Genomic DNA, 25,257 nt, shown 5'->3' with positions numbered 1-25,257 from the left:
GTGGACAGTTTACAAATGTGCACCCATGTCAAATTATGGATTTCATATTCAATAGCTACAATCAGTAAAGGGTCTGTCTGTCCTGCTGGTATTGGTTTAGGCTCTCTGATTTATGACTTAATCGAGAATTACTACTTTACTATCTCATACTTCAATATAACAAATTCAAAATCATTTTAACTCATAATAATGGCTTGGTGTCTCATTTAGAAATCATAATACCATATTTTCTGGAGTGCATGTCATGGTTTTGTTTATTGTTTGGGAGGTCGTGCGACTTATATGGCAAATAATAATAAAAAAAAAAATCACACGTTTATTAATAACTATTTATACTGGCCTTTCCCATGAATCAAAGCAGTAAACAAAATAAGCTCCAGTAATAAAAGCCAAGAGAGTACACTACAACTACACACAAAAATAAAAGTGCTGACAACACAGAAACAAGGTGTGCAAATATGTTTTTTTTTCCTCTTCAAGATGCATTTTTAATAGGTGTAACTTGTACTCCAGAAAATATGGTAAAATCATAACCAGCTGCTTTTGGAGAGTTGGTCCATGAGTCAAGAAGGAGTTGATTAATTTCCGATATTCTGCTCTGCCTCCAAACGAATCTATTAATTGCGTTACTTGACGCTGCAAAACAGATTTCCCTTTGATCTCTTTAACATCATTGTCTTTTGACGTCACAAAGAAGCCGTGGTGGGACTCGGTACGAATACAAGAGTCAAATTATCAATCCAAAAGATCGATGCGCTTTCCGAGTCCTATTCTAGTTCAGATTTTGCACTTCACGACTCATTCTCTTGGAATTATGATTGACAGTCTTATAATTATGAGTTATCTTGTAATTACGGCGCATGAGGCAAATATGAGAACGCATTACTTACTGTGCAGAAAAGTGAATTTTCATCCTGACTGGCATCAACTGGCTTCCACAGGTTTCCACTTTTTTTTTTTTTAATTAATGTAGGTGGCTGTTGTCACTGAACAGAGCTGCACTTTAACCAGCAGCCCTGACCAGCTGTGGTTGGTGGTAACTAAACTTACCTAAAAGCGGCAGCAGGACGTAAAGTGCTGCGAGGATCATGGTGTTCGTCTCCATCTGAAACACAGACCCGGGTTTGAATGGGACTGGAGACTTCAAATCGACTTAGCTGTAGTTTAATTCCCAGGATATCTCCACTCTGCTGAAAGCCATCGAACACCGGCCGCAGCGCGCGCTCCGCCGTGCGGCTCCGGCGCGCCTCTTCGCGCAAATATTCCCTTCCACTCAAGACAAAAGTGACCGATCCGGATCCCCAAGAGGTCTTCAAAGCTCGTTCCTCTGCAGACAAAGTGTGCAGCGGGTCGCTCGGCGCCTCCGAGGTGAGATGGAGACGATGGTTTGAGCGCAGCAGCGAGCGCGTCCGTGCGTCAGAGCGCGCACAGCCAACTGGACCACACAAAGTGTGCGCAGCGTGATCAGCCACGGGAGAGACTCCAGCAGCCCCGCCAGGAGCACACAGCACCGCTCAGAAGACAAAGTGGGAACTGCTGTGTCAGATGGACACGTTTAAGATGTTACCAAAGTCGAACCTGCAGCCTGCAGACTTCATGTGTGGGCACGGGTTCGAATTTCACTGTCACGGCTATTCTGCAGCCCCGATGGTCAAAGGCCACACTGACACATGACATGCATGATGCAGGAAGGAGTGTGGAGGAACTTCATAAGAGCTGAAGGCGCTTAAAAAAAGTCTCTATGACGCTGCAGGTTTTCCAGTTTGCGTTATAGTTAGTGTGAGACGCACAGCAGCAGCTGTACATAAATCAAAACAAAGCATACTTTGTGGATTACAATATAAATGATATAATTGTGCTTTTTGTTAGCGCTTTTCCTCTGAACATGCCTTAAATCCGCAGTGACTATCGCCCTCTGCTGGTAGATCCAGGTACAGCAGAGAAGCCTTTGATACCCACTCCATCAATCTGTTTGAATCACTTTCATCGATCCACGTGGATAAACATTCATGCGGATACCAGAACTTTATGTTTTTGTAATACTATTTACATTTTTATTTATGCTATTCATGCAGGAATCTGTTATATATACAAACATGATCAAGTCATTTTGCAGTTATTTTGAAATAAGACTTGAGTATCTGATAATTCACCTCTTTTGAAACACTTGCTATTTTTTCACTTTTTAAACATGAATAATCAATTCAAATATTCAGTACTTCCCTGCAGTAGCTCAATCTCACCCAAACTCGAAAAAAAATAAAATAAAAAAAAAAAAAAGTAAAAAAAAAAAAAAAACTTGAATAAAAACTGCTCTGACAGTTCAGTGGTTATGAAAAATTAGCACTAATGTAAACTTTTTGCTATGGAGTCTGAACAAACACCATTATATTAAACTGGGGTCCAAATGGACCCCAAAAGAAAAAAATATAGAGCCCATAGTATTTAATCAAAATTGTTTAAAACAGAAACTGAAGACAACACTACAGCAAACCGCTACATAAAAATTAATCTGAATAATTGGAACACTTCAGAAAATATATAATTAAATATGCCCCTGAGGTTTCTTCTGGCCCCATGTGCAGTGATTAGAATTAATCAATTTGTTATAAGAAATGTCAAAAAGCAAATAATGTCTGTGAGCACAGGAGACAAAAATAAATAAAAGCCCAAAATCAAAAAATGTGTTTTTGACAATGAGTCAAAATCAGTTTGTTTCAAGTTCAGACTGTTGCATCTGACAGTGATTTAGAGTTAATAACAGCTCAAAATGTAATGTCTGGTTTAATCCCAATTGAAATCATTTGGAGAGCAATTTGAACCAGTCAGGTCTCACCATAGATCTCTAATCTAATCTTTTTGTAATTTATCCGGATTAACAAGTTTCTGTGGTACATTTGAAGCGATTAAAGCCAGTGGAAAAATAAAATGAGTTTTAGTGGTTGAAATTATTGAATCCATTTTATGGCCCGTGCTGTAAAATGTCTTTAAAGTAGATTAAAAGCGGTTTAAGCATCGTTTCTGCTGGTTGAAAACATTTTGACGCAAGCAGCAAAAACAGAAAATCAGATAAAATGTTCCATAGTTTACACAACTCCATTGTTACTGCTGTCTGAGGGTTCAAAACTATATCAATCAATCAACATTTTACCCTTTACAGCAGCCAGATGGTGTCCAAATGTATAATCTCTGAGCTAGACTAAAGAAAATGTAAGATCTTTTCTGTTTGTTTGCTGTCACTCTAAAAAAAAAAAAAGAAGAAGAATGCACTGGCTGAACTCAGAATTAAGTTAACCATTTTCATGAATCGCTTTAGTAATTCAACCAAACGAATTACTGAGTCAATGCCATGAAACGTTTATAGACTAACTCAACTTTAACAAAGCATTATTTTAGCACATTTTATTCACTTTGTCCTCCACAAGATTAATTAAGTTGAACCAATTTAATTAATCTTGTATCATTATTCAGTAGTCAGATTATTTCATTTTTGGTCTAACGTTTTAAAATTTACTTCCGTTCTACTCAAATGTCCACACAAATTGTTACCCTTTCTTATCGAGACAGGACTGTATGGCACAGTTTAGACTTTATATGTGGCACATTCAAGAACAGTCTATGTCTTGCTCCAAACTCATGTCGCTTTATGATGTCATAAGGCAAGAATATTATAGAGATCAAAAGGAAAATACCTGATACAGATCACCACCAAATATTATGCCAAAATAGAAAACTGAAGGCAAAATGCACCGGGTACTCAGAGTACGGCTGCAAATAAAATAATTTATTAACATTCAAAGATGAGCTGTGGGGTGGAGCCGTTGGAGCGATGTGCACGTGGGGAAGATGCCTGGTGAGGATGCTGGAACAACACCAAACAATCTGATAAACAAAAAGAAAATCCACGGGCTTAAAAACTGTGATTAATGAGGAGACAATACGAGACAGGTGCTTTGATTGTGAACGTTTAACCAGCTGTGTGAGGACGGGGGCCGTGAGAAGAAAACACTCATAAACACACAACACACTGGGACAAGGTGAGCAGAACTACAGCCGTGCCTTTCCAGTGGAGCGTGCAGTTAAAGCTGCTTCACTTTTGGTTAATAGGTTTTGAAAAAGGAGTAGTTTGCAGTGTTTAGATATGAAGTTTCTGGGTAACATTTGTCATAGAATCCAATGGATGTTGACCTTGTTTGACCTTTACTCTGGAGGCCAAACATTCAACATGGTTAAAACTATTCCATTTAATCATCCTGCTACTACAACCTATTATTTGCATCACTTTTGATCAAAATTGGAGCAACTTTAACTTTTGACTCCTTCACCGTTTTTGCTGTTTTTGCCAGATAACTCAAAAACGTTCAGTCATAGACAGTCCAAACTAAAAATATAATAATAATAATAGAGCCTTTTATTGTCATTGTACATATATACACAACTAAATAGTCCAGCCACTAGGAACAGTGGGCAGTCAAAGTCACAGAGTAACAACTCCAGATGGAGAAATGCTGCCTTGGTCGTGGGCAGAGAAAGGAACAGACCTTAAATAAGCACGGTTTTGATTGTGGGAGGAAACCCACGCAGACAACACGCAAACACCACAAAGACAGGCCAGGAAGCGATCCCACCACCTTCTTGCTGTGAGGCATCAGTGCTGACTACTAATTCACTGTGCCGCAGCACTACACCCTTTGGGAATCTTTAGGATCAGATAAATTATTTGGTATACTTTTTAAGATGATTGGACCATTTTTAGATGTTGACGTGTAATTCTTCGTTGACCAGCTGCCACCCTGGGATGGCCACCATACTTTGTGTAAGACATGATATCCTGCGATTTAGTCCCCTTAAGTGGTACTGATGAGATGGGAATTGTCTACTGGCTCATGAACTGAAGTGCCCTCAACTAAATTCTTTCAGTCCTGTTTTAGACTTTATTTGACATTTGCATGAACACCACATTTGATAAATGTCCTTTCTGTGCACAGATGTCCAACATGATATTGCACCATGTGCCATCCTGTTATTACTCTTCTTATTGTCTATTGATTGTCTATATTCTGTATTGAGAGGCTAAACCACTTTGCTAAACACATGCAACCAGACTGTGTCAATTGACCCCTGTCTGCATTAAAGACGTGGATGAATCAATCAAGCATGCTGCTGTCCACCAGAGTAAATCACGCTTTGCAGCTTCGCTCACAGACGGGATGAAACTGTTCACTTAAATGTCGAGGAATAATCCCAGACTGAAAATGAAGCCATGAATAGGTAGATGCAGTGACTCAGTCCAGCACAGGGGGCAACCACTTCTCAAAATTACTTTCAATTTAGTTAAATAGACAAGTCACAGGCCAAATTATAGTGCAGTTTTTTAAGAGATACGTACAACTGGAAAAAGGAACATTACAGAAACCAACAACAGTCCCAGGCTACTATCAAGACTAATTGTCTGCTTAGAATTTGATGAGTTTGCTGTTTTTAAAGTCTTAAAGGGAACACTGCCAGTCAGTTAAAGGGAACGTTGCCAGTCAGGAGAAGGTTCAGTCTGGTGATTTATGGAAAGCCTCAATCAATATGTGATATTAATTTTGCAAATGAATGTCAGAATGATGTAGTCCTCGGGTCATTTTACGTTTCACACAGTAATGTGTTTGATGGCACCGGATCAGAGGTACGGCTCCTTTCCCCAAGAGAGCGGCAAAATTATTCAAAGAATTGTGCGACAAATGTTCCCCGTGGCTCAGAGCTCTGGATTACCATTATTGATATCTGATTTAGCCGACGACGCTTTAGTGTACAGCATGAGCCGTGTTAACAGTGTCTGTGATTGGCTGCTGTTGCAGGATTGGGTTGATGATGTCAAAAGGAATGATTTTAAATTGAATGATCAAAATGTAGCATAATGTGAAGTGTCTTTTTGATATGAAGTGAGCCATGTTGCCAGATTCTACTTACATTTTCCTGCCTGATCAGCCATTAAACCCCACCCAGTTTAAAAAATAAAATGCCCAAATCCTCTTAATCATGTTGCAAACAAAAGGGGTATTACATAAAAACATCATTCATTCATTCATTTTCTGCAGCTTTTCCAGGTCTGGGGCAGGCAGCTCATCCACACTTCCCCATCTTCAACCTCTTCCAACAGGGGATCCCGAGGCATTCCCAAGCCAGCTGGGACATATAACCTCTCCAGCATGTCCTGGGTCTTCTTCCCAGTTGGATGTGCTTGGAAGACTGACCTTGTGAGACGACCAGAGGACAACCTCACCAGATTCCTGAACCACCTCAGTCGGCTGCTTTCAATGTGAAGAAGCAGCGGCTTCTCGTCCTGTCCAGGAGTATAAGCCAAATTAATGTGCATATCATGTGTGGCAATCTAAAAATCCAAACACTGCATGAGCATTGTTTTTAAAGTTACAAGTCAAAAAGTTAATAAATGAAAACACTCTATTTCCATTGCTGGATCCATAGACTGGAAAAAGCCTGTGTGACATCAGGCTAGATCATTATCACAGTGCAGAAAAGTCATAAAAAATATATATATTTAGGTCGTACAGGAAGACAAAATGACATGAATTTCAAAATACTCGTATAAGCATACAAAAATTTTATTAAAACACACTGTCCATATGTCGATACTAGTACAACCACTACAGGCTCCATAAAATGTGAATAACGGTGGTGGCCAAGTGATTAATGCGCTTGGTTTCAGTTCAGAAGGTTCCGGGTTCAAATCCCACCCCTGCCACATTTCTCCATGTAATGTGGAGTTGCGTCAGGAAGGGCATCCGGCGTAAAACCTGTGCCAATTCAACATGCAGATCCACCTTGGATTTGCTGTGGCGACCCCAAGTGCAAACAAGGGAGCAGCCGAAGGGACTTACTATACTTAATTTTCATAATTATTGAGCGTTAGCTTCCTGCAGGGGTGGTGGCCAAGTAGTTGGTGCACTTGGTTTCAGTGCGGAAGGTTCCTGGTTCAAATCCCACCCCTGCCACATTTCTCCATGTAATGTGGAGTTGCGTCAGGAAGGGCATCCGGCGTAAAACTTGTGCTAATTCAACATGCAGATCCACCTTGACTCTGCTGTGGCAACCCTGAGTGCAGCCAAAGGGACTTACTATTAAGAGTTAGCTTCCTGAAAGCTTACAAATGACCACTAGCTTTACCACTGAGCTGCTCTGATTGTGTTCATGAATAATTTTGCCTTTGTCCAACAGTCATTGTTGCTTTGTAGTATGTGCAGCAGATAACAGACAACAGTTTTTTTTTATTTTAAATCAGCAGTGAATGTCTTCTCTTGGCCTTGTGGTTAGCAGAAAACAAGCTAGCCATAATGAGTGAGATGTGAGCCGCTACAAGCTCGTGCCTAATGACTAGCTAAATGAGTCAGCGCGTTGGAACCACTTACATTCATTTTCAGTTCAGACATTCAAAATGACACATATGAGTTTGGACTCCCTATTTCAACACATCCTTCTGACTGAACAGCAATTAACACAACAGACCAAAAGAATCAGAGAAGGTGAGGCTGCTTGTTTACTGACTTTAAGCTCAAATGAATAAGCTGGCTAGCTAAGTTCATGCTAATGGAGATAATTATATATTAATGCTGTTAGCTAGCCAGGTTAGCAGTAGTAGGAAGAAAGATAACATTTTGTTAACAAAGATTTGGGGTATTAGCTCTTTATGCAATATATTTGACATGAACATTTCAAAGAAAATTTATTCTCTGAGATGCTAGCAGTCAAGATGTAGATGGTTAAGCAGGTTAGCCCATTTCAGACATCTTTTGTAAGCAATAAATCAAAAACATTAAAGTCTCTCATCTTGTAACTCACTAAGTTAAAGTTGACCACAATGACGATGAGCGCACCGCTATTTTCTTTGACATTTTTCAGAAACTTCTGCTGCTGCATCATGGGATAGTATAGTGTAGTCCGTTTGCACGCTACAGCTGTAGTAAATCACCTGGATACTGTTCGATTACTACTAAATGACTACTCAGTATTTCTACCCCCTACGGATTGTGATGTAGTGCTTTTTGCATACTAAGCTAGTGTGAGCCCATGACTGTAGCCATGGTGCCTTCTATGTGCGGAAAATACAGGACAAAATATACAACAGAGTGAGAAAGTAAAATAAAAATGAAAGAATTTACTTACCAAATACCCTCCAGATTGGATGGGCACATTTCAATTCCCATCTGCTCTCAAACTCGCCTCCACACCAGCAACCACCTGTAGGCCCCAATTGGTTGAAATGTGTGTATTTAATCTTCACTCTCGAGTATCACAAGTGATAGTTTGTGCTGCTATTACAGAAAATATTCTTGAGCAATACTTGTTTGACTGTATTATCTTTAGAAATTATACTGAGAAAAAAAAAAAAAACAACTTGCTGTTGGCTAATGAAGCTGTACTGCTAAGAGCTATAACAGGTTAATGCTAACAGGCTATGCTAACTAATCCTCTGAAACCAGGCCTGTCAAGAAAAAATATTTAAACCAAAAGAATGTATATACATCATTATCATTTTCTGCTCTGTCTATTATGTTAGCAGTTGCTGATTAATTTTCTGTCAGTTGCATAATTGATTAATCAAGTACCTATTCAGGTTTTAATTCTTTTGCAATCATTTTCAGCCCAGTCAGCCATCATCAGATGTAATGAGAAGATCAAGTCCTCCACTGAAATGTATGAAAAAGCAAAAGAGGAAGTCAAGAAGAAGGTGAGTTTAATAACTGTTACACTCATCAGCTTTGATTTGTCTCTGCTGCTTGTGCTCTAAGTATTAGTACATTTTTGTGAGGATTTAGGGAACAAGTGCAGTGTTGAAACTAACAGGCGTCTGCTCTCCGAGTGCTACTGCTAAGCCAGAAGAGATGAGGAGGGCAGCATCATGAATCCTGTCCCAAATTAAATATGCAGCTCACAAATCACATTTCCACGCTACACCAGTCAAGGCTCGAGTTACCAAAGACCACGAGTGGTGTGTTGAAGGGTACCAGCAGAAACTATGCTAGGGGTGTGTGAAGGAGGAGGAGGAGAGGACCAACGACTGAAGAAATGAGAGTCGGAACTCTGAAGGCCAAAGGGGAGGTTCATTGAGTGTCTTGATTTTGGATATCCTGGCTCACCACAGTACACAGTCTGTTCACAGCAGGGTCCTCGGACTATGTTCATTCACGTTTCATTCAAAGGCAGCTTGAGGCTTCAGATGAGGTTTGAGGCTGAGTGAAGCTCTGGGGTTTGATGATCACCATCTCCAAATCAGAGACCATGGTCCACTGGTGAAAAAGGGTGGATCATCCTCTCTGGGTCAGAGGAGAGTCACTGCCCCAAGTGGAGGAGTTCACGTGTCTCGGGGTGTCATTCACAAGTGGTTGTGTGGCTGCCGTACTGGACCATTGTGGGAAAACTGAATCCATTAACCCGCAAATGTCATGAAATGTTTGAAAGCGGTGTTGGAACGTTCTGGAAGGTTTTTGTCCTTTCAGTCGGTTTGAAGGTGACCCATAGTAAATAAACTGAACACAGCTGCTGTGGATTAGTGGATTAGCTCAGTGGGACAATGGTTGGGCTACCAATAAGTAGACTTGGGTTTGATCCCTGGTTATCTTACCTGTCATGATTGTCAATGTCAATGATTTTTGGCCTACCAATAAATCACATCAAGACCAAATAAAATCCAAATTAGCATTTTCCTACCTGTGATTTAAGGGCCTCCAAAAAAAGGGCATTTTGGTGGTCTGACCCACTTTGAGCTAAATTTTCTCCATATTCTAAATCACTCAGTACACTTATTTCTCCATTAAAATGATATTACAGGATATTTTCAAAACCACAGTCCTTTTTTTGGCAGAGGCAGATATATCAGGCGGGGGACTCTCAGAATGATTTTGGTAAAAAAAAAAAAAAAAAGAAAAAAAAAATCCTGTTCTTTTAACATGCATAAATTGAAAATTATACAACAAATACATTTTGTATTAGTAAAATGGCCATTTAAAGTCGGCAAATAGCGATTTGACAGAATACTGCCCCACCCCCTTTTTGGACCATTCTGGATGGAAACATATTTTAAAGTATGAATATTTTGGATTTTTCTTATTGGGCCCATAATCTACAATATATCTCAAAATGAAGCAAATCTGAGACTATGATCTATGAAACCGGCTGATTTCAAATGCGCCGGCACCACCGGGCCTCAGGTGTTTATAGGACATATACGTCTTCTGCTGTTGTCAGTGAAGGAATATTGAATATTGTTTTATCAGTCAAGACAACCACGTGTAATTTATTTAAATACTGCAGTTATGTAGAATCTGAATTATAAAATGCAAAAAAGAAGCAGTTGTGAAAAACGTTACTTCTTGTGACAGCAATCAAATGAACGGCGGTGAAGTGAGCAGAAGTCGGGCCTGTCGGCATGTCGATGGATGTGCTGATCCGCTTTGTAATTGAAAAGTGCCGCTATAAAATCAATGACTAATTTCCACCAGATAACATTCATGAAACCCGTTAGCATGTGCGAGATGTGATGTCAGAGACGGCATTATTGACCTTTGCTGCAAAAACTGAACATCAGACCCAAGAGCAAATGATTGGGTCTGATGAGAAAGGTAGCTGAACAAAAGCATTAGCGGCCTGAGGGACAGCAGCGCTGTCAGAGCATGGCTCAAATCAGGTGCAGTTATGCAGAATGTGTTTGCGGTAGCGTGTGTTTACAGTGACCATTATGTAATGTCTCTGAGTTTATGAGAGCTGGTGGCAGATAAATACAGTGTTTAGAAAACTTGGAGGTGGATTCCACTCCCCAAAACTGTAGTGCTTCTCCTCCACCATCGTAGAAGTAACAAACTCATTTCTGTGTTGGCAGCTCGAGGCCCACTGTTATGTGTCGACGCAGATTGAGGAGCGAACCTGCGTCAGACAGGACCCAGCACTAAAAATAACCAGAAAGCGGTTCCATCAACAAAAAACAATTTATTTTTCACCTGTGCCTAAATAAATTATACAAAAAAACCCCAACCCAATGTCCTTCAAGAGGAGTGACTGCTGGCACGCTCTCCAGCGTTCATAAGGAGAGAAGTCCGGCGCTCCTGGACTCACTACCATCAGACAAACACCCCCCAGGTGGACACGACAAACTGACTCTCTGTGAAGCACAGAAGATGTGAGGTAAGTTAGCAGTTATAACAATTTCTTTCACAAGACACACGCTATCAGCAACACATCAAGGTCTGTACTTTTTATCTTTATGCACATGAGCAGCTTCTCACAATAAGTGGAGGATCACTTATCCTGCACGCCACAGCAGTGAGAAGCAAGCCACACCATTCTCATCACAATTTCAAGTATACTATGTAGCAAAACATCAAGTTACTATCTACAATTAGTCAAACAGTTAATTACCTTTACTGTGTGCTGACAGCATGTGTCCTCACCCTTCCCTGCTTCACAGGCTTAATGTGTCAAACCCAGGTGCGGTCCTCAGCGTCTCACAAACGAACATCACAAGGTCGAGTTCCCGGCAGTTCTGCTTGATTCACACATGCCTTAAAAGCAGAACGCCATCCAATTATCTGCTACAGCTGAAAGTCTTTAGGGCTGCACGTGAGCACCAGTCCCAGGTGCCTCACATGATATTGACGAGGGTGAGGATTCTTCAGCCAGCACCTTTTTTCCACAGACAAATCAGCTTCCATGCCACCTGAGGAGCAAAGAAAAGAAAAAAACACCAAAACCTCCAGCCACACCCCCCAACACACAACACCCACACTGACAATTGTTCAAAAAAAAAGATGAGGCATGTGGTACCTCTCGTATAATTTGCAATTTTCTTTTCTTTTCTGCTATAAGATGTAATCACGCAGAATGGAGGGAGTATACAGAGTAAACAAGAAACGTTTGAACGTGGAACGATATACATTATGAAAATAGTTACTGTGGCGCCCAGTTTGGGTTCAAACAGTTTGGAGAACAACAACAACAAGTTTTCAAGCACAGATTGTTGCCATTTAAGGTGCTCACTGCACACCAGGAGCAATGTCAGATTAAGGAGGTTGCGCAAGGTCCCTTGGTGATTTTCCAGCTAGATGGAGGATTAAACTCAGGATCCTGTGGTCTCAAACCCACCGCTTAACTACTTGACTATCACCTGCCCAAGAGTCAGTCAACCAATCTCCTTGTATCAGCTTACCTACAGCAGTAACTGAGGTCAGGTGATAACTGAAGAGTCTTTTGCTTTTACTGGAATGGTTTTCTGTCAAAAGCCTGGAGATTCAGATGAGGTACACGACTAGCATTGTGAGGCAATGTTAGGTAGTCATTTCACTGAGTGGCATTCAGTACCAGATCCACCAAGTACCGGAGGCCAAGAAGACATCCACTTATCACCTTGCCGTGGCAGATAGATGGCTTCTTTTAAGCTTTGTGCACACAGAAACAGAAGTGTTTGTATGCTAGCTTTTCTTTGTCATTTTCAAGGAGTGTTGTGAAAACATGAAGCTGTTTCATGAAATATCTGCGTACACAAAACCACTCAAAACAACTGAAAACTCTGTAGGATATATGCCGGGCCTGTATGGGACACTGTAACCCTCCCACACACATAATGGACAAGAAGACAGGGAGCATGGTGCATAAAGAATGATGATGAACACGAATGCTCAATCAAGTGTGGACTGACGATAAAGTCAAACTTCTACTTCGAGTCACACTGGACTATAAATTGACTAAACTACCAAACAACCATTTGGTCCTCGTTGTAGGAGAGGAGCAGAAGGTTTTGCTGTTGCGGCCCCATAAGCTCAGTAGCTTCTTTAGCACAAACAGAAGTCTGTAGCCGCCATTATTGTTATGTGATGTCTTGCGGCCAGGTTAGGCTGTGGTTAGAGAGGTGGCGCTATGACATCATCATTTCAAACATTTTGCATATTGGTTGTACATACAAAGGTGGCATTTGGAGATTTATCCATCGGGTTCCGAAAATCCTAGTTATGTGTGGACAAAATGCTGAACTGTTGTAGAAATGCTTAAACTCTCCTCAGTTAGAAGGTGTGGATGGACCATTGGGTGGCTCAGTGGTTAGCACTGTTGCTTCACTGTTGCTGGGTTTGCATCCATCCCAGTCCTCCCTGTGTGGAGTCTGCATGTTCAAGTTAATTTAATTTTATTTATTTATTCGGCACCAAATCACAATAGTCACCCAAAGGCACTTCACTAGAGTCAGGTCAAACCTTACCCTCCCCTTGAGCAAGCACAAAGGCAACGGTGCTCAGGTGCTTTTGATTCCAGGAAGAAACCTCAAACAGACCAGACTCAGTGGGGTGACCATCTGCTGTGGCCGTGCTACCATGAATAAAATTAAGAAATGTCAAACATGCAAAGACAGAAATGTGGCCAGGAAGCAATCCTTATAGATACTAAGTCCAGTGGTTGCACCAATGTGACAGCTCAAAAAACATCCAATCCAAATGGCAAAGAGCAGAGTCCCAGAAAGGAAAATAGCACAGTATTCCACTTCCTTTTCCCAAACAAAGTCAAAGTAGGACATGCTCCAGAACATGGTCACACAGAAGTTCCCCACACATTCAGGATTTCCACGCAGCGCTGCCTCAGCAGGAGCAATCACTAACATTGTTCTTGAGAGAGATCCAGTTGTCCTCAGCCTCTAGCAGATCCCTCATGCTTCAGCGATAGGAGGACCCTGCAGGACCATGTTCTCCCTGTGTTTGCGTGGGTTCCCTCCGGGTGCTCCAGAGTCCTCCCACTTCCAAAGACAAGCAGGTTAGGCAAACTGGTGACTCGAAATTGACCATGTGAAGGTGTTTGTCTGTCTACACATCAGTCCTGTGACAGACTGGCAGCCTGTCCAGGGCGTACGTTACTTCTTGACAAATAACTTCAGGGATAGTCTCCCCTTCCACACCCCCGTGACCCCCAACTGGAATAAACTGGTTTAGATAATGGATGGATGGACCAGTATTCTGCCTGGTGAACGTGGCGGTGAGCACCAGTCCATGCACAGAGATCTGACCTAACGTGATGAATTGGAAGCTACTCAAGAAATTCACAAATCACCTCAGCGAGACATGCCATCTGGATTGTGCCAGACCATCCAGCTGTCAGCGGGTACAAGCCTTGGTGTGCAGTTATAGCTATAGACTCATTCACAACACAAGACAAAACCCTCCCCAATTAAAGAGTGACTGACCCCCTCATGAGCCATCTTCAATCATCCTTTAGAAGAAATCAACATCTGCTTTGTCATTCCAGCTGTGGCAAATTAGAAAAAGTTGGAAACTTTTTGACTCTTGATGGACTGTCTGTCTGGCAGCCGTCACAGGAGGAGCAGCGCTGGAAGGAGATTTCTGAGGTGACAACTCAGCATCTGGTTTTCCGTCTGCTCCACAGTGTCACGTCACTGTAGCACATCACCTTAGGTTTTTTTTGTTTTTTTTTCCATCAGGTTTGTTCTGTACCGTGCACGTGCATGTGATTGGAGGGAGGAGGGGCTTGTATGAAGATACAGTCAGCTCAGTCTGTAGAAAAAAAAGCAGCATGCTTCTACAACAACTGCAGCTTGTAATCTGACCTCCTTTGAATGAAAACCATATCCCATATGTTACGTTGTCAGTAGCGGGTCTTTTTGTGTCTGTGTAGTCTCAGCAGGTGTCTGTGATGAAGCTCCAGTGTGATTTGATGAAGAAAGGTGAAGACCGGCTTTTGAAGCAAATGGAGGAACTGCTTTGCGAGAAGAATCATCTCACAGAACATCTGGTGGGTTGAAGCTTTATTTATATTTCATCATGTTGGATGGATGGCAGCACGGTGTCTCACGGTGAGAAGGTCCCCGATTCACTTTACAAAGGCTGGAGACAACTTCAGCAAACTGCTTGTGCTCAGACGAGAGAAAAAAGTCATAGTTCCTTGAATGGCCACTTGAGGCTAGGCTGGCTCCAAAACAAACAGATTCCCATAGAAGCCCATGTTAAAATGCCCAGCCTTTGAGCAGAAATAAGATTTTTACTGCCAGGTTAAAAAAAAATATATGTTTTGTCTCTATAGCTAATTCTTCCCCTGTATGACAACTTTACAATGGGTGAAATTGTTTGAACATTAGTTTAAGATGTTTTAGATCATAAAGTTGTGCATATTTAAAGGTGTCGTACGTGCTGCTGAGCTGCGTCAGAGCTCTGCTACCAGTGTCCCGCTAACTTTGGCTGCTAGCTGTTGTACATTACCGTGTCTGTCTTTTTGGAGCATTTTATTACAGATATTTGTAACAATATGGTTTGCTGTGTGGTTAATTATCCTAGCAGATCATATAAGAAGTCTGCGCTCCAGTGTTTCTGTCGAGTGAAGTTTTTGTGTTATTTATAACGGTGCATCCAGAAAGTATTCACAGCGCTTCACTTTTTCCACATTTTATGTTACAGCTTTATTCCAAAATGGAGTAAATACATTTTTTCCCTCAAACTTTAACACCCCGTCATGACAACATGATTTATTTATTTCAAATTTATTAAAAATAAAACTATGATGATAACATGACAGCCCGTCACATGTCTGTGGAGGAATATTGAGTGCTTTTCATAATTTTTCTTTTTTTTTATGTCAGGCTAAGATCATGAGAGAGTCTAAAGAAAAGGAGGAGAAGTTCCTTCAAGAGATCTTCAGCTTCAACAGTGACTTCAGTCTAAGGGCAAGTGTGGAGACGGTGTTGGAGAACCAAACCCACCCTGAGATGCTGAACCTGGAGAAGGAGGTGGAGTTATTACACAAAGGTCAGAGGACAGTTTGTTTCACATAACAGCTGATACTGGAGGAGATAAATATCTCTTTTGACATCCACATTGGTCCTGGTCATGTTCCTGTCCATTCTTAGTCTTCAGAACTGCTTCTGTGTGTAATGTTGTCATGTGTATCAGTTCTTACCGGCACCTGCTGGGTTCTGAATATGGACATTTGGTGGAGATGTCAGTTTGAAAATTGAATATTGAAAACTTCTCATTTTTATCCCATCTGATCTTTGAACTTGATAAATACGTAAATATTATCTTGACATGTCAAAGAAAATCAAGAACAAGTTGAGAGGAAATGTTTTGGCAAAGTCATGCCATGGTGGAGCAAAACAGATGATTTTCTTGGAAAAAAAACGTAAAATTTCAGCTGTTTGCGAGAAGGCACATGGGAGACTTGGGCCTAGATGTTTTCTCGTATGAAAATCCTTCTACTCTGCGATGATGCTGTAACTTTAGTGGTACAGACAGATGTGCCACAGTGCACATTCTGTTCAGTCACAGAGGGCTGTGAAACCTTCAGCCTTGGTGACTCTGTTCAAAACGGGTACAGCCCAAAGATGAACAACCAAAGTCCAAAACATAGCCAGTGACGTAAAAATGTTTCTGGAGCCATCTTCCAACTGTCGGAATACTGGCTGGAAAAGTGATGATTTGGATGAGAATACACAGGACTGACACCGCATCATGAGGGTGATGTGACATTCAGCTCGCCCGCTGCGTGTTATGATCTGAAGGTTTGTTTCACCTGGGGCAGCCTGTCAATGTACGCGCCGTACGCTTGCTCACTGTCACCAGTCGCAACAGCGATATACAGTAGTGTTCAGAATAATCGCAGTGCGATGTGACTAAAAAGATGAATCCAGGTTTTGAGTATATTTCTTATTGTTACATGGGAAACAAGGTACCAGTAGATTCAGTAAATTCTCACAAATCCAACAAGACCAAGCATTCATGATATGCACACTCTTCAGGCTATGAAATTGGGCTATAAGTAAAAAAAAGTAGAAAAGGTGGTGTTCACAATAATAGCAGCATCTGCTGTTGACGCTACAAACTCAAAACTATTATGTTCAAACTGCTTTTTTAGCAATCCTGTGAATCACTAAACTAGTATTTAGTTGTATAACCACAATTTTTCAGGATTTCTTCACATCTGCGAGGCATTAATTTTGTTGGTTTGGAACCAATATTTTGCTCGTTTACTAGTGTGCTTGGGGTCATTTTCTTGTTGAAACACCCATTTCAAGGGCATGTCTTCTTCAGCATAAGGCAACATGACCTCTTCAAGTATTGTGACATATCCAAACTGATCCATGATACCTGGTATGTGATATATAGGCCCAACACCATAGTAGGAGAAACATGCCCATATCATGATGCTGCCACCACCATGCTTCACTGTCTTCACTGTGAACTGTGGCTTGAATTCAGAGTTTGGGGGTCATCTCACAAACTGTCTGCGGCCCTTGGACCCAAAAAGAACAATTTTACTCTCATCAGTCCACAAAATATTGCTCCATTTCTCTTTAGGTCAGTTGATGTGTTCTTTGGCAAATTGTAACCTCTTCTGCACATCTTTTATTTAACAGAGGGACTTTGTGGGGGATTTTGCAAATAAATTACCTTCACACAGCCGTCTTCTAACTGTCACAGCACTTACAGGTAACTCCAGACTGTCTTTGATCATCCTGGAGCTGAACAATGGGTGAGCCTTTGCCATTCTGGTTATTCTTCTATCCATTTTGATGGTTGTTTTCCATTTTCTTCCACACGTCTCTGTTTTTTTTTTTTTTTTGTCCATTTTAAAGCATTGGAGATCATTGTAGATGAACAGATGATAATTTTTTGCACCTGCATATAGGTTTTCCCCTCTCCAATCAACTTTTTAATCAAACTACACTGTTCTTCTGAACAATGTCTTGAACGTCCCATTTTCCTCAGGCTTTCAAAGAGAAAAGCATGTTCAACAGGTGCTGACCTCATCCTTACATAGGGGACACCTGATTCACACCTGTTTGTTCCACAAAATTGACAAACTCACTGACTGAATGCCACACTACTATTATTGTGAACACCCCCTTTTCTACTTTTTTTTTTACTAATAGCCCAATTTCATAGCCTTAAGAGTGTGCATATCATGAATGCTTGGTCTTGTTGGATTTGTGAGAATCTACTGAATCTACTGGTACCTTGTTTCCCATGTAACAATAATAAATATACTCAAAACCTGGATTCATCTTTTTAGTCACATCGCACTGCGATTATTCTGAACACTACTATATGTTTTTATGTATGTCCATGTGAGGAAAGCAAACAGACACATGCATGTCACAGTGGACAGTTCATGTCCGTCCAAACAGGGTACGCGTTCTCCAGCTGGGAGGTCCAGAACCAAAGATCTCAACAGCAGCTGCTGTCGGCGGCCACACCCCCTGTCAGTTCAGCACACACACCAACGTGTCACTCTCTTCTGTGTTATGTGAGCTGTGAGTGAGAAGCTGACAGGCACCTCGCTGTGTGCGCTCTGTCCTGCCTGTCCGGCCCCATGTGATCATGTCTGGGCAGCATACATATCAGCATTTTATGCAAGTGTGGTCCCCTGGCAGCCACATGTGTTTTTGGGGAGCAGAGCGCGACACACACACACACATGCGATACACATGCAGGCCACATGTGTGTTGCTTTTTGCAACACCACACTTGTGCAGTTACTTAGACAAATTTCACATCCAGTTCAAAAGGATCGTCTGCAGACTGTTGCCGTGTTAACAGCGTGAATGGCCACACATTTTGTAAGTGCCAAACAAGCGGTGTTAGATGTTCGTGTGTGTCACCTGGAATTTGGCCAACACCTGCCCGAATGGACTTTTACAGCGCACACTCTGTCTTTCAGCTGTTGGTGTGTGCAAATAGTTGTAGCAACACGTGTACGAGGCGTTAGAGGCAGCTCCGATTTTTCACAATTGGCATGCAATTCCTCCTTCATGCACTAGTCAACTTAAATCATGTTATGTGTGAACGGGCCCTAAAGAAGGAAAACATTTTTTTTCTTTTTATTTTACTTACGTGCAACATTTGGGGCATTTTTTTAAATGTTGTTCTCGGCCAGTCTCCATGCACTTTGGTGAGATCAGCCTTGTGTGTGTGTGTGTGTGTTTTAATGAGTTGGAACATTTTGACATGTATGCACAAGATCACAAAAGTCACTTTAAATTGGGGAAATCAGCCCAGTGAGACAACGTAGACTTGCTGAATTGTAAAGTTCACATTTTTGCACGTCTGCCCTGCACAGCGCTAATGAGATGGAGGTAAAACACATTAAGAAATGAAAATAGTGGACAATACGGAACATGCCACATTAGAAAAGTAGTTTTTCTGAATTGAAGGAAGCTGTAACTGAACTTTTCTTCGTGCAGAAATGGAGCTGACGATTCAGAGGAACAGTCACATGACTGCAGTGCTGCAGCAGAAGAGAACTCTGCAGCTGGACCTGCAGGGCCTGGATAACATCAGCAGAGGTAAATCCTCAAAAATGCATATACGCTTCAGAGAGGCTAAAGCTGCAGACTAAACAGGACAGGACGCCTGTTCGCAGCATGTTTATCGTCACTCAGGGAAATCGTTTTGGGGTTTGATGTGTTGCAGAGTTGGATCAACAGTTAAGTGACGCGGAAGCAGTGACAGATTGTCTGCGAGCAGAGAGTCAGTTTGTCAGTCAGAAACATCTCACTGACCCCACGTGCGTCAGGTGAGAGTCACGTGTGTGACGGCGGTAAATATTTGGACAGCTCCAACATGCCTGATTTACTGATAGTTACACTGTGTGACAAACTTTAACGCCTTTAATCACAGTGAGAAACGACAATCAAAACACAATCGCTAAACACGTCACCTTGGATTTGTGATCGTTTAAATATTTCGTCATGGAAGCAGAAGTGTTTAATTTATTATGCGTTGCGGGTTGTCAGCCAACCAGAGTGTTCAGACAGTGTTTGAAGTTTCTAGAGTCAACACTTATTTTAATTTAGGTTTTAAAAAAAAAACACGCCACAGTTACATGTGAAAAAAATTAACTTTTGCTTTTGACCCATATACTCATGAAAAAAAATTGTCTAGTTCATGATGGGTGATGTGGCAAAGTCAAGTCTGGGAACATGCTGCACTTTGCAGCATCCACCACACTATGGAACAGCCTTGGGTTCTAGATTGCAACCACCCAGAGAAACAACCAGTTCATCCTCACATCTCCAAAGTAACCATCTATCTGCCACTGCCAGGTGTGTCCCTGACCAGGTGAAACGTGGGTGTGTCCTTGACCTTCTCCAGCCACTGGGGTCCTCAACACTCCACCACCTGCTTGCTGGATCGTGCACAGAGAAACGCACCACATGGCCAAAATGTCAAAGCCACCGCAGTTAGAGGACACAAACAGCTGGTCTGAGGTTTAAGAGACACTCAATGCTAATGCTGCATCTTTAAAAGGAATTCAAAAAAAATATTTTCTGGATTCACATGATGTGTTTGATGTGAGAAAATCTAAAAACTTTTGTTTTTGTCCTCTTCACAGATCATTCTACCCAATAGGAATAATTGATAAAAGCGTTCAATATTAATGCGCACTGATTTCAGTTTTGTTGCTGTCATTGTGTTGAATGATTTGGATTAAAAAACAACAACCCCCCCCCCCCCCCAAAAAAAAACAACAAAAAAACAAAAAACAAACATCCCACCAGTTGTTGTAGCTGGGTTCGTTTGCCATGCACACTGCCGGTCTTTGTCTTTGGAAAATACAGTGCAGTGCAGGTCCCTTAGTGGGACAGGAGTTTCTGCCAAAAAAAAAAAAACCTAACTTCTCAAATGAATAAGCAGTCGAGACCTTACTGCACATTTGTGTATGTTTTTTTTTTATTTAGTTAAAAGGGCAATTGTGAATGTCAGAAATACAGGTTACTGTTTTTTTTGACATGCAGGTCTTTGACCTCCCAGTATTAATCTATAAAAAAAATTAATTTTGAGAGTTTTACAGTTCTTGAGTTTTAGGACGTGGAAGGTTTTGCTGTACAGATGAACGGAAGGACAGCAATTTCTCTTGTCAAGCACAGCTTACAGTTGTGAATAGAACATTTAAATGAAAAAGTAATGAATAAATAAATCAACAGTGTACTATGGACACATGCCCTTATGGTGTTGCACTGACCGTAAACCTATTTTTGCCAGTTTTGTAACTTGTTAGCTACTTTGCAACTATTTTGCTAATATTACCAAACACAGACCAATGAAAATATAAAAATCACACAATATTCACATATTTTGTTCCAGTAATGTTAGTTTGCCTGTCCAATATGATGAATGCCAACTCAGGGTGAGTTTTGATCTTGAAAACCAAACAGAAGTCCCGTTTTTTTCTCAAAAGCTGTGCTGATGTTGGCCCGTGTTTTTGAGCGATGTTTGCCATGACGGCCTTCATCAGCTGAATCGCATTAAAACATAAATTCTGAGTGGAACATCTGTACTGAAACATGTCTGTTGATGTACCTTGTTTCTCCACAGTGAAGCTTCTGTTTAATTCACAAGTGGAGATCAATAGTGTTCCAGGAAGGTCAGGCAGCCGTTACTGCTGATGCCACTGTACCGTGAACAATCTCAGCCGTCTTTATTGACATGAAGTGTAAAACACTGAGAAAATGTCAAAAATGTTATCATCAATTTCTGAAACATTTATGCAATTTTTAAAAATGGCAAATAAAAATTGAATTTCATGGTTTTTATCATAGAGTTACATATATGAAAGCTACAGGGCAAAACTCACGCCTGGCCGTGTGCCGGCAAGAAGCATGCTGTGCCATTACCAAAGAGGTGCAAACAGCAGTCTGTCTTGGGTTTTTATTTGAAGTTTTTTTTTTGTTCTTTTTTTTTTTTTTTTTTTTTTTTTTTTTTTTTCTGGCTTTCTGGCCTCTGCGTTCACTCAACACACACGCTGTATTGCACATCCAGGTACTTCGTGTCCTTTTTGCCGTCTTTGGTAATGGCAGCCGTGTCCCCATGTAGGCACGGCCGCATTACATTAACAGTATAGGGAGTGTGCACTCTAGCTTTCTAATATGTAACTCTATAGTTTTTACAGACTAAGTTTAAATTATTTCTGATTCAGGCAAGAGGGTTTATTTTTTTATGGAGTAAAGCATTTTTTATCAAACTTTTCTTTTAAAAAGTGCTTCATTGCTCTGATTGACCTCAGGACCACTGTATAACTTACATCTTCTGAGGTAAAAATGAAGGCTAGATACAATGTACAAATGAATACCCCCATTTAAGTTCAAATAGACTCTTGTTAAATTCTCATTTACTGTATTTTGCAAACTATAAGTTGCAGGACGTTTTAAACTACTGTAGGAGATCCTGTGACTTGTATTCTGAGGCACCTTATATGTGAAAAATACCACATTATAATCAGTGGCCACTAGATGGCACCATCTCTACGCATGACAAGATGTTCCTGTATACAGAATAAGGTACTGTGATTCACCCACTAGAGCAGTAGCAACATATTTGTTCATGTGACCCAAAGACACAAGACTATACAATGTAAGTCTGTTGTGTATAAAATTTCGCTGCATTGTTTAATTTGTTTGAAAGAATTCTGTCCATTTTGCAACTTGATCATAAGTTTTCCATTTCAGACTTTAAACTGCTTTTTTGTGTTGAATAGTGTTAAATACTTATAGTTTTATATGGAAAAACTTGGCAACTACATTCTTCTTTCTCGGTTATTAGTATTTAATATAACCCACCTTGTAAACATCGTAAACTCTTTCTTAGAAACCACAACCTCCCGGCCTGCCGTAAACCTCTTCCTCTGAGTGCTTTTTCTATTTCCTTTAACCATGTCCCTCCTCCCGCTTCCTGTGTCGCCCTAAATCATGCGTGTAGCTAGCATGTCCCGTTCATCCATCAGCCTCATTACAGACAAGGTCCTTCATTAGCTGCGGCCTTCCTGGCCTCAGGAAGTGCTGAGGATGTGGCTTTGGAATAGAAAGAACCCCCCTTTCATTCATCCTTATGGTCATCCCTTCTGAAGTGAAACCATCAATCGTGTGTTCGTCCGCTGCCGCGTCCCTTTAGAATGCATATTTAAGCCTCTGCATATCGATTGCTGGAAATTGAATGCATGTCAATTTGAATGAGTGCTACAGTCATTTAAAAAGTGTTCAGTGTGCAAAACAGGGTGGCCCCTGGTGCACATCATTCCAAGTGTTCAGGTAACGCACGCCGTGGTCTCGGGGGTCAGTTGTTTTTTTTTTTTTCATGTATAGGCTTTTCTATTTTGATATATTACTTCTGCATTATGTGAAACCTGTTATAAAAAAAGCTGCAATCTGATATAAAATGACAATTCTTACTGTTTTACAGCGAGAAACATCACTTTTCTGCTGGGGGGGGCGGTGGGTGAAAGTGCATGTTTAAATCGAATTTGGAGGGTTTTATAGAGAAGTGGAAAGTTTGGAATAGTTACATTTATAAGAACATCAGCAATAATAACTAGATTAGCAAGCAAATATAAATGTCCACCTTTAGAGCAGAAATAAACATGTTTACAGCCTGGTACGAACAAACAAACAAAAAGGTTTTGGCCTCTATCGAGGGTTTCCTCCTCAGTGACAACTGTACGTAGGGGGTTATTTTTCTAACTTCTTAGTTTAAGTCGTAAAGTTCTGTATAACTGTGGGTATGGTTGCTTTGAGTGAGTGTGGCTGAACCCAGCGACTCATCCTCTCGGAGTTTGTCCATAAGTCAGAGTCCGCTCGATGTGGCGGACCATCTTTCTTGTGGCGGCTGTGTGTGTTTGGAGGATTCAGTTACAAACACCTGGAGTAATCTGTCTTGTTGTGCAGTGAAATGTCCTTACAGATCATCTAAGATGTCTCGGGTGCAGTATTCATGTTGAGTGAAACTCTCATCTGATTTAATGTTGAATGCTAACAGCGTTAACACTTTGAGCAGCTGCTTGTCACTTCATCCATTTACTGACAAAATAAGCAGTTCATAACTTTGACTTTCCACACTAAAATAAACCGTGATGAGAACCACTGCGCAGTCCCCAAAAATATCATTTAATAAACACTCGAGCCCCTTGGACAGGATTCCAGTCCATCACAGGTTCCTTTCCCAGAGGAGGCTGAGCTGGACTGGGATGATGCAGATGAAGTGCCTTTCTTTGGTAAATAGAAACATTAACAACAGTGTTGATGTTGTTCATCAGGTGAGATCTGGGAGTACGCAGGAGAGTCGCCACATCCACCACACTACAGAACTGCCCTGAGTCTTGGAGGATGGCAGCCATCAAAGCAGAAAAGTGGTCCATCCCTTCCTGCAGAAATTAACCATCACTGACCTACATGTGCCTGTATATCCGCTGAGTTAGTTTGTCTTTTCGGGTGCTGCAGTTTTTTTTTTGCTTGGGGTCATCACAGCAGACATGCATACTAATGTGGTGCGGACGTCCAAATCCATGAGAGGATGCTTTAATAAACAGAACTCTAACCTGAGTACGGCACTGCCATGGGGTCGAGTAGTAACTGAAGTAAAAGTAGTAATTGAAGTTTAGATGATTCATTTACTTTTCAGTTGCACAATAATAACACACACACACACACAGAAAAAAATGTTGTAGTGATACCACCAGAGACCTGATGTACATGAATCTGTTCAAGCAAGCAGAAGAAAAACAAATGTTTAAACTCAGTATATTGCATCAAAACCACTGATGCTTCTCTTTAAGAGTCCCACCTTTCATAAGTTTTTCCCCCTTTTCCAATTTAACTGACAGTTTAATTTGTTCTCCAGGTTGAGAAAGGAGCTGGAGATGTACAAAGAAGATGAGCTGGAGCTTCTGCGACAAACGCTCGGCTCAGAAATCACCTTCTTGCAGTCAGTGAGTCACTGTTAAACTGTATTTTAGTGCCAACACATGGAAACATGCGTTAAAACAGTCAACTGTTTAAATGTGACATTAAACGGCTGCGTGTTGTACGTTTGTAGAAGCTGGACAGCAGCCGGCAGTAGATCTGAGATGGCAATCAAACCAACACTAGACTTCACTTCAGTCAGTGTGTCGAGTTGTTCAATGTTAAATTTCAATAGACATTCAGTGAAGGAAAACTGTTCACAAATTTTGTTGTCACAAGAATGAGCTCTCAAGTTCAGAATGAATTAAAAAGGTTTCGAACACTGTTGTGTGTCGCTGAGCCCAACTTCTCTCTTCTTGAGGATTTAGGGCCCATTCACATTATGACGTAAAGTGGCCAACATAGTAGAGCCTCATAAATCTTGCTCCGGGGGTCCAAATTTTCTGTCTTGAATGCAGGTCGACGTAGGTTCAGCAGAGGGAGAAGATGTAACGGCGGAGTTTGACATTTGGTGACAGCTCACTGAATTACTATAGGATG

The 25,257-nt window shown here is 41.1% G+C and overlaps 2 protein-coding genes across 3 annotated transcripts in view; one reads left to right on the top strand and one right to left on the bottom strand.

Annotated features, from left to right (window-relative positions):
- Window positions 1–1,229, bottom strand: part of gfra1a (gdnf family receptor alpha 1a) — a 233,054-nt gene extending 231,825 nt beyond the window's left edge. Inside the window, exon 1 of one of the 2 annotated variants that reach the window (XM_034184864.1) lies at window positions 1,051–1,229. In XM_034184864.1, the coding sequence (XP_034040755.1) occupies window positions 1,051–1,105 (55 nt within the window). In that variant the 5' untranslated portion in view covers window positions 1,106–1,229. The remainder of the gene's footprint in view (window positions 1–1,050) is intronic. The other variant, XM_034184865.1, reaches the window with a different exon arrangement.
- Window positions 1,230–7,450: 6,221 nt separating this feature from the next.
- ccdc172 (coiled-coil domain containing 172) lies at window positions 7,451–24,874 on the top strand. Its single transcript, XM_034185418.1, has 8 exons — window positions 7,451–7,529; window positions 8,649–8,734; window positions 14,671–14,787; window positions 15,629–15,794; window positions 19,228–19,329; window positions 19,457–19,559; window positions 24,656–24,743; window positions 24,851–24,874. Exons 1-8 carry the CDS (start codon window positions 7,451–7,453, stop codon window positions 24,872–24,874), a joined length of 765 nt encoding a protein of 254 aa, XP_034041309.1.
- The last annotated feature ends 383 nt before the right edge of the window (window positions 24,875–25,257 follow it).

Source organism: Thalassophryne amazonica, chromosome 13 (assembly GCF_902500255.1).
Source record: "Thalassophryne amazonica chromosome 13, fThaAma1.1, whole genome shotgun sequence".
NCBI classification, from domain to species: domain Eukaryota; kingdom Metazoa; phylum Chordata; class Actinopteri; order Batrachoidiformes; family Batrachoididae; genus Thalassophryne; species Thalassophryne amazonica.
This window is presented reverse-complemented; position numbering and strand designations above follow the sequence as displayed.

Excerpts from the sequence above, each read along its gene's own strand:
- ccdc172 (XM_034185418.1), top strand. The coding sequence starts at position 7,451 with ATGAGTTTGGACTCCCTATTTCAACACATCCTTCTGACTGAACAGCAA. Across the intron at positions 7,530-8,648 it reads GACCAAAAGAATCAGAGAAG|CCCAGTCAGCCATCATCAGA; the intron begins GTGAGGCTGCTT and ends AATCATTTTCAG. Across the intron at positions 24,744-24,850 it reads AAATCACCTTCTTGCAGTCA|AAGCTGGACAGCAGCCGGCA; the intron begins GTGAGTCACTGT and ends GTACGTTTGTAG.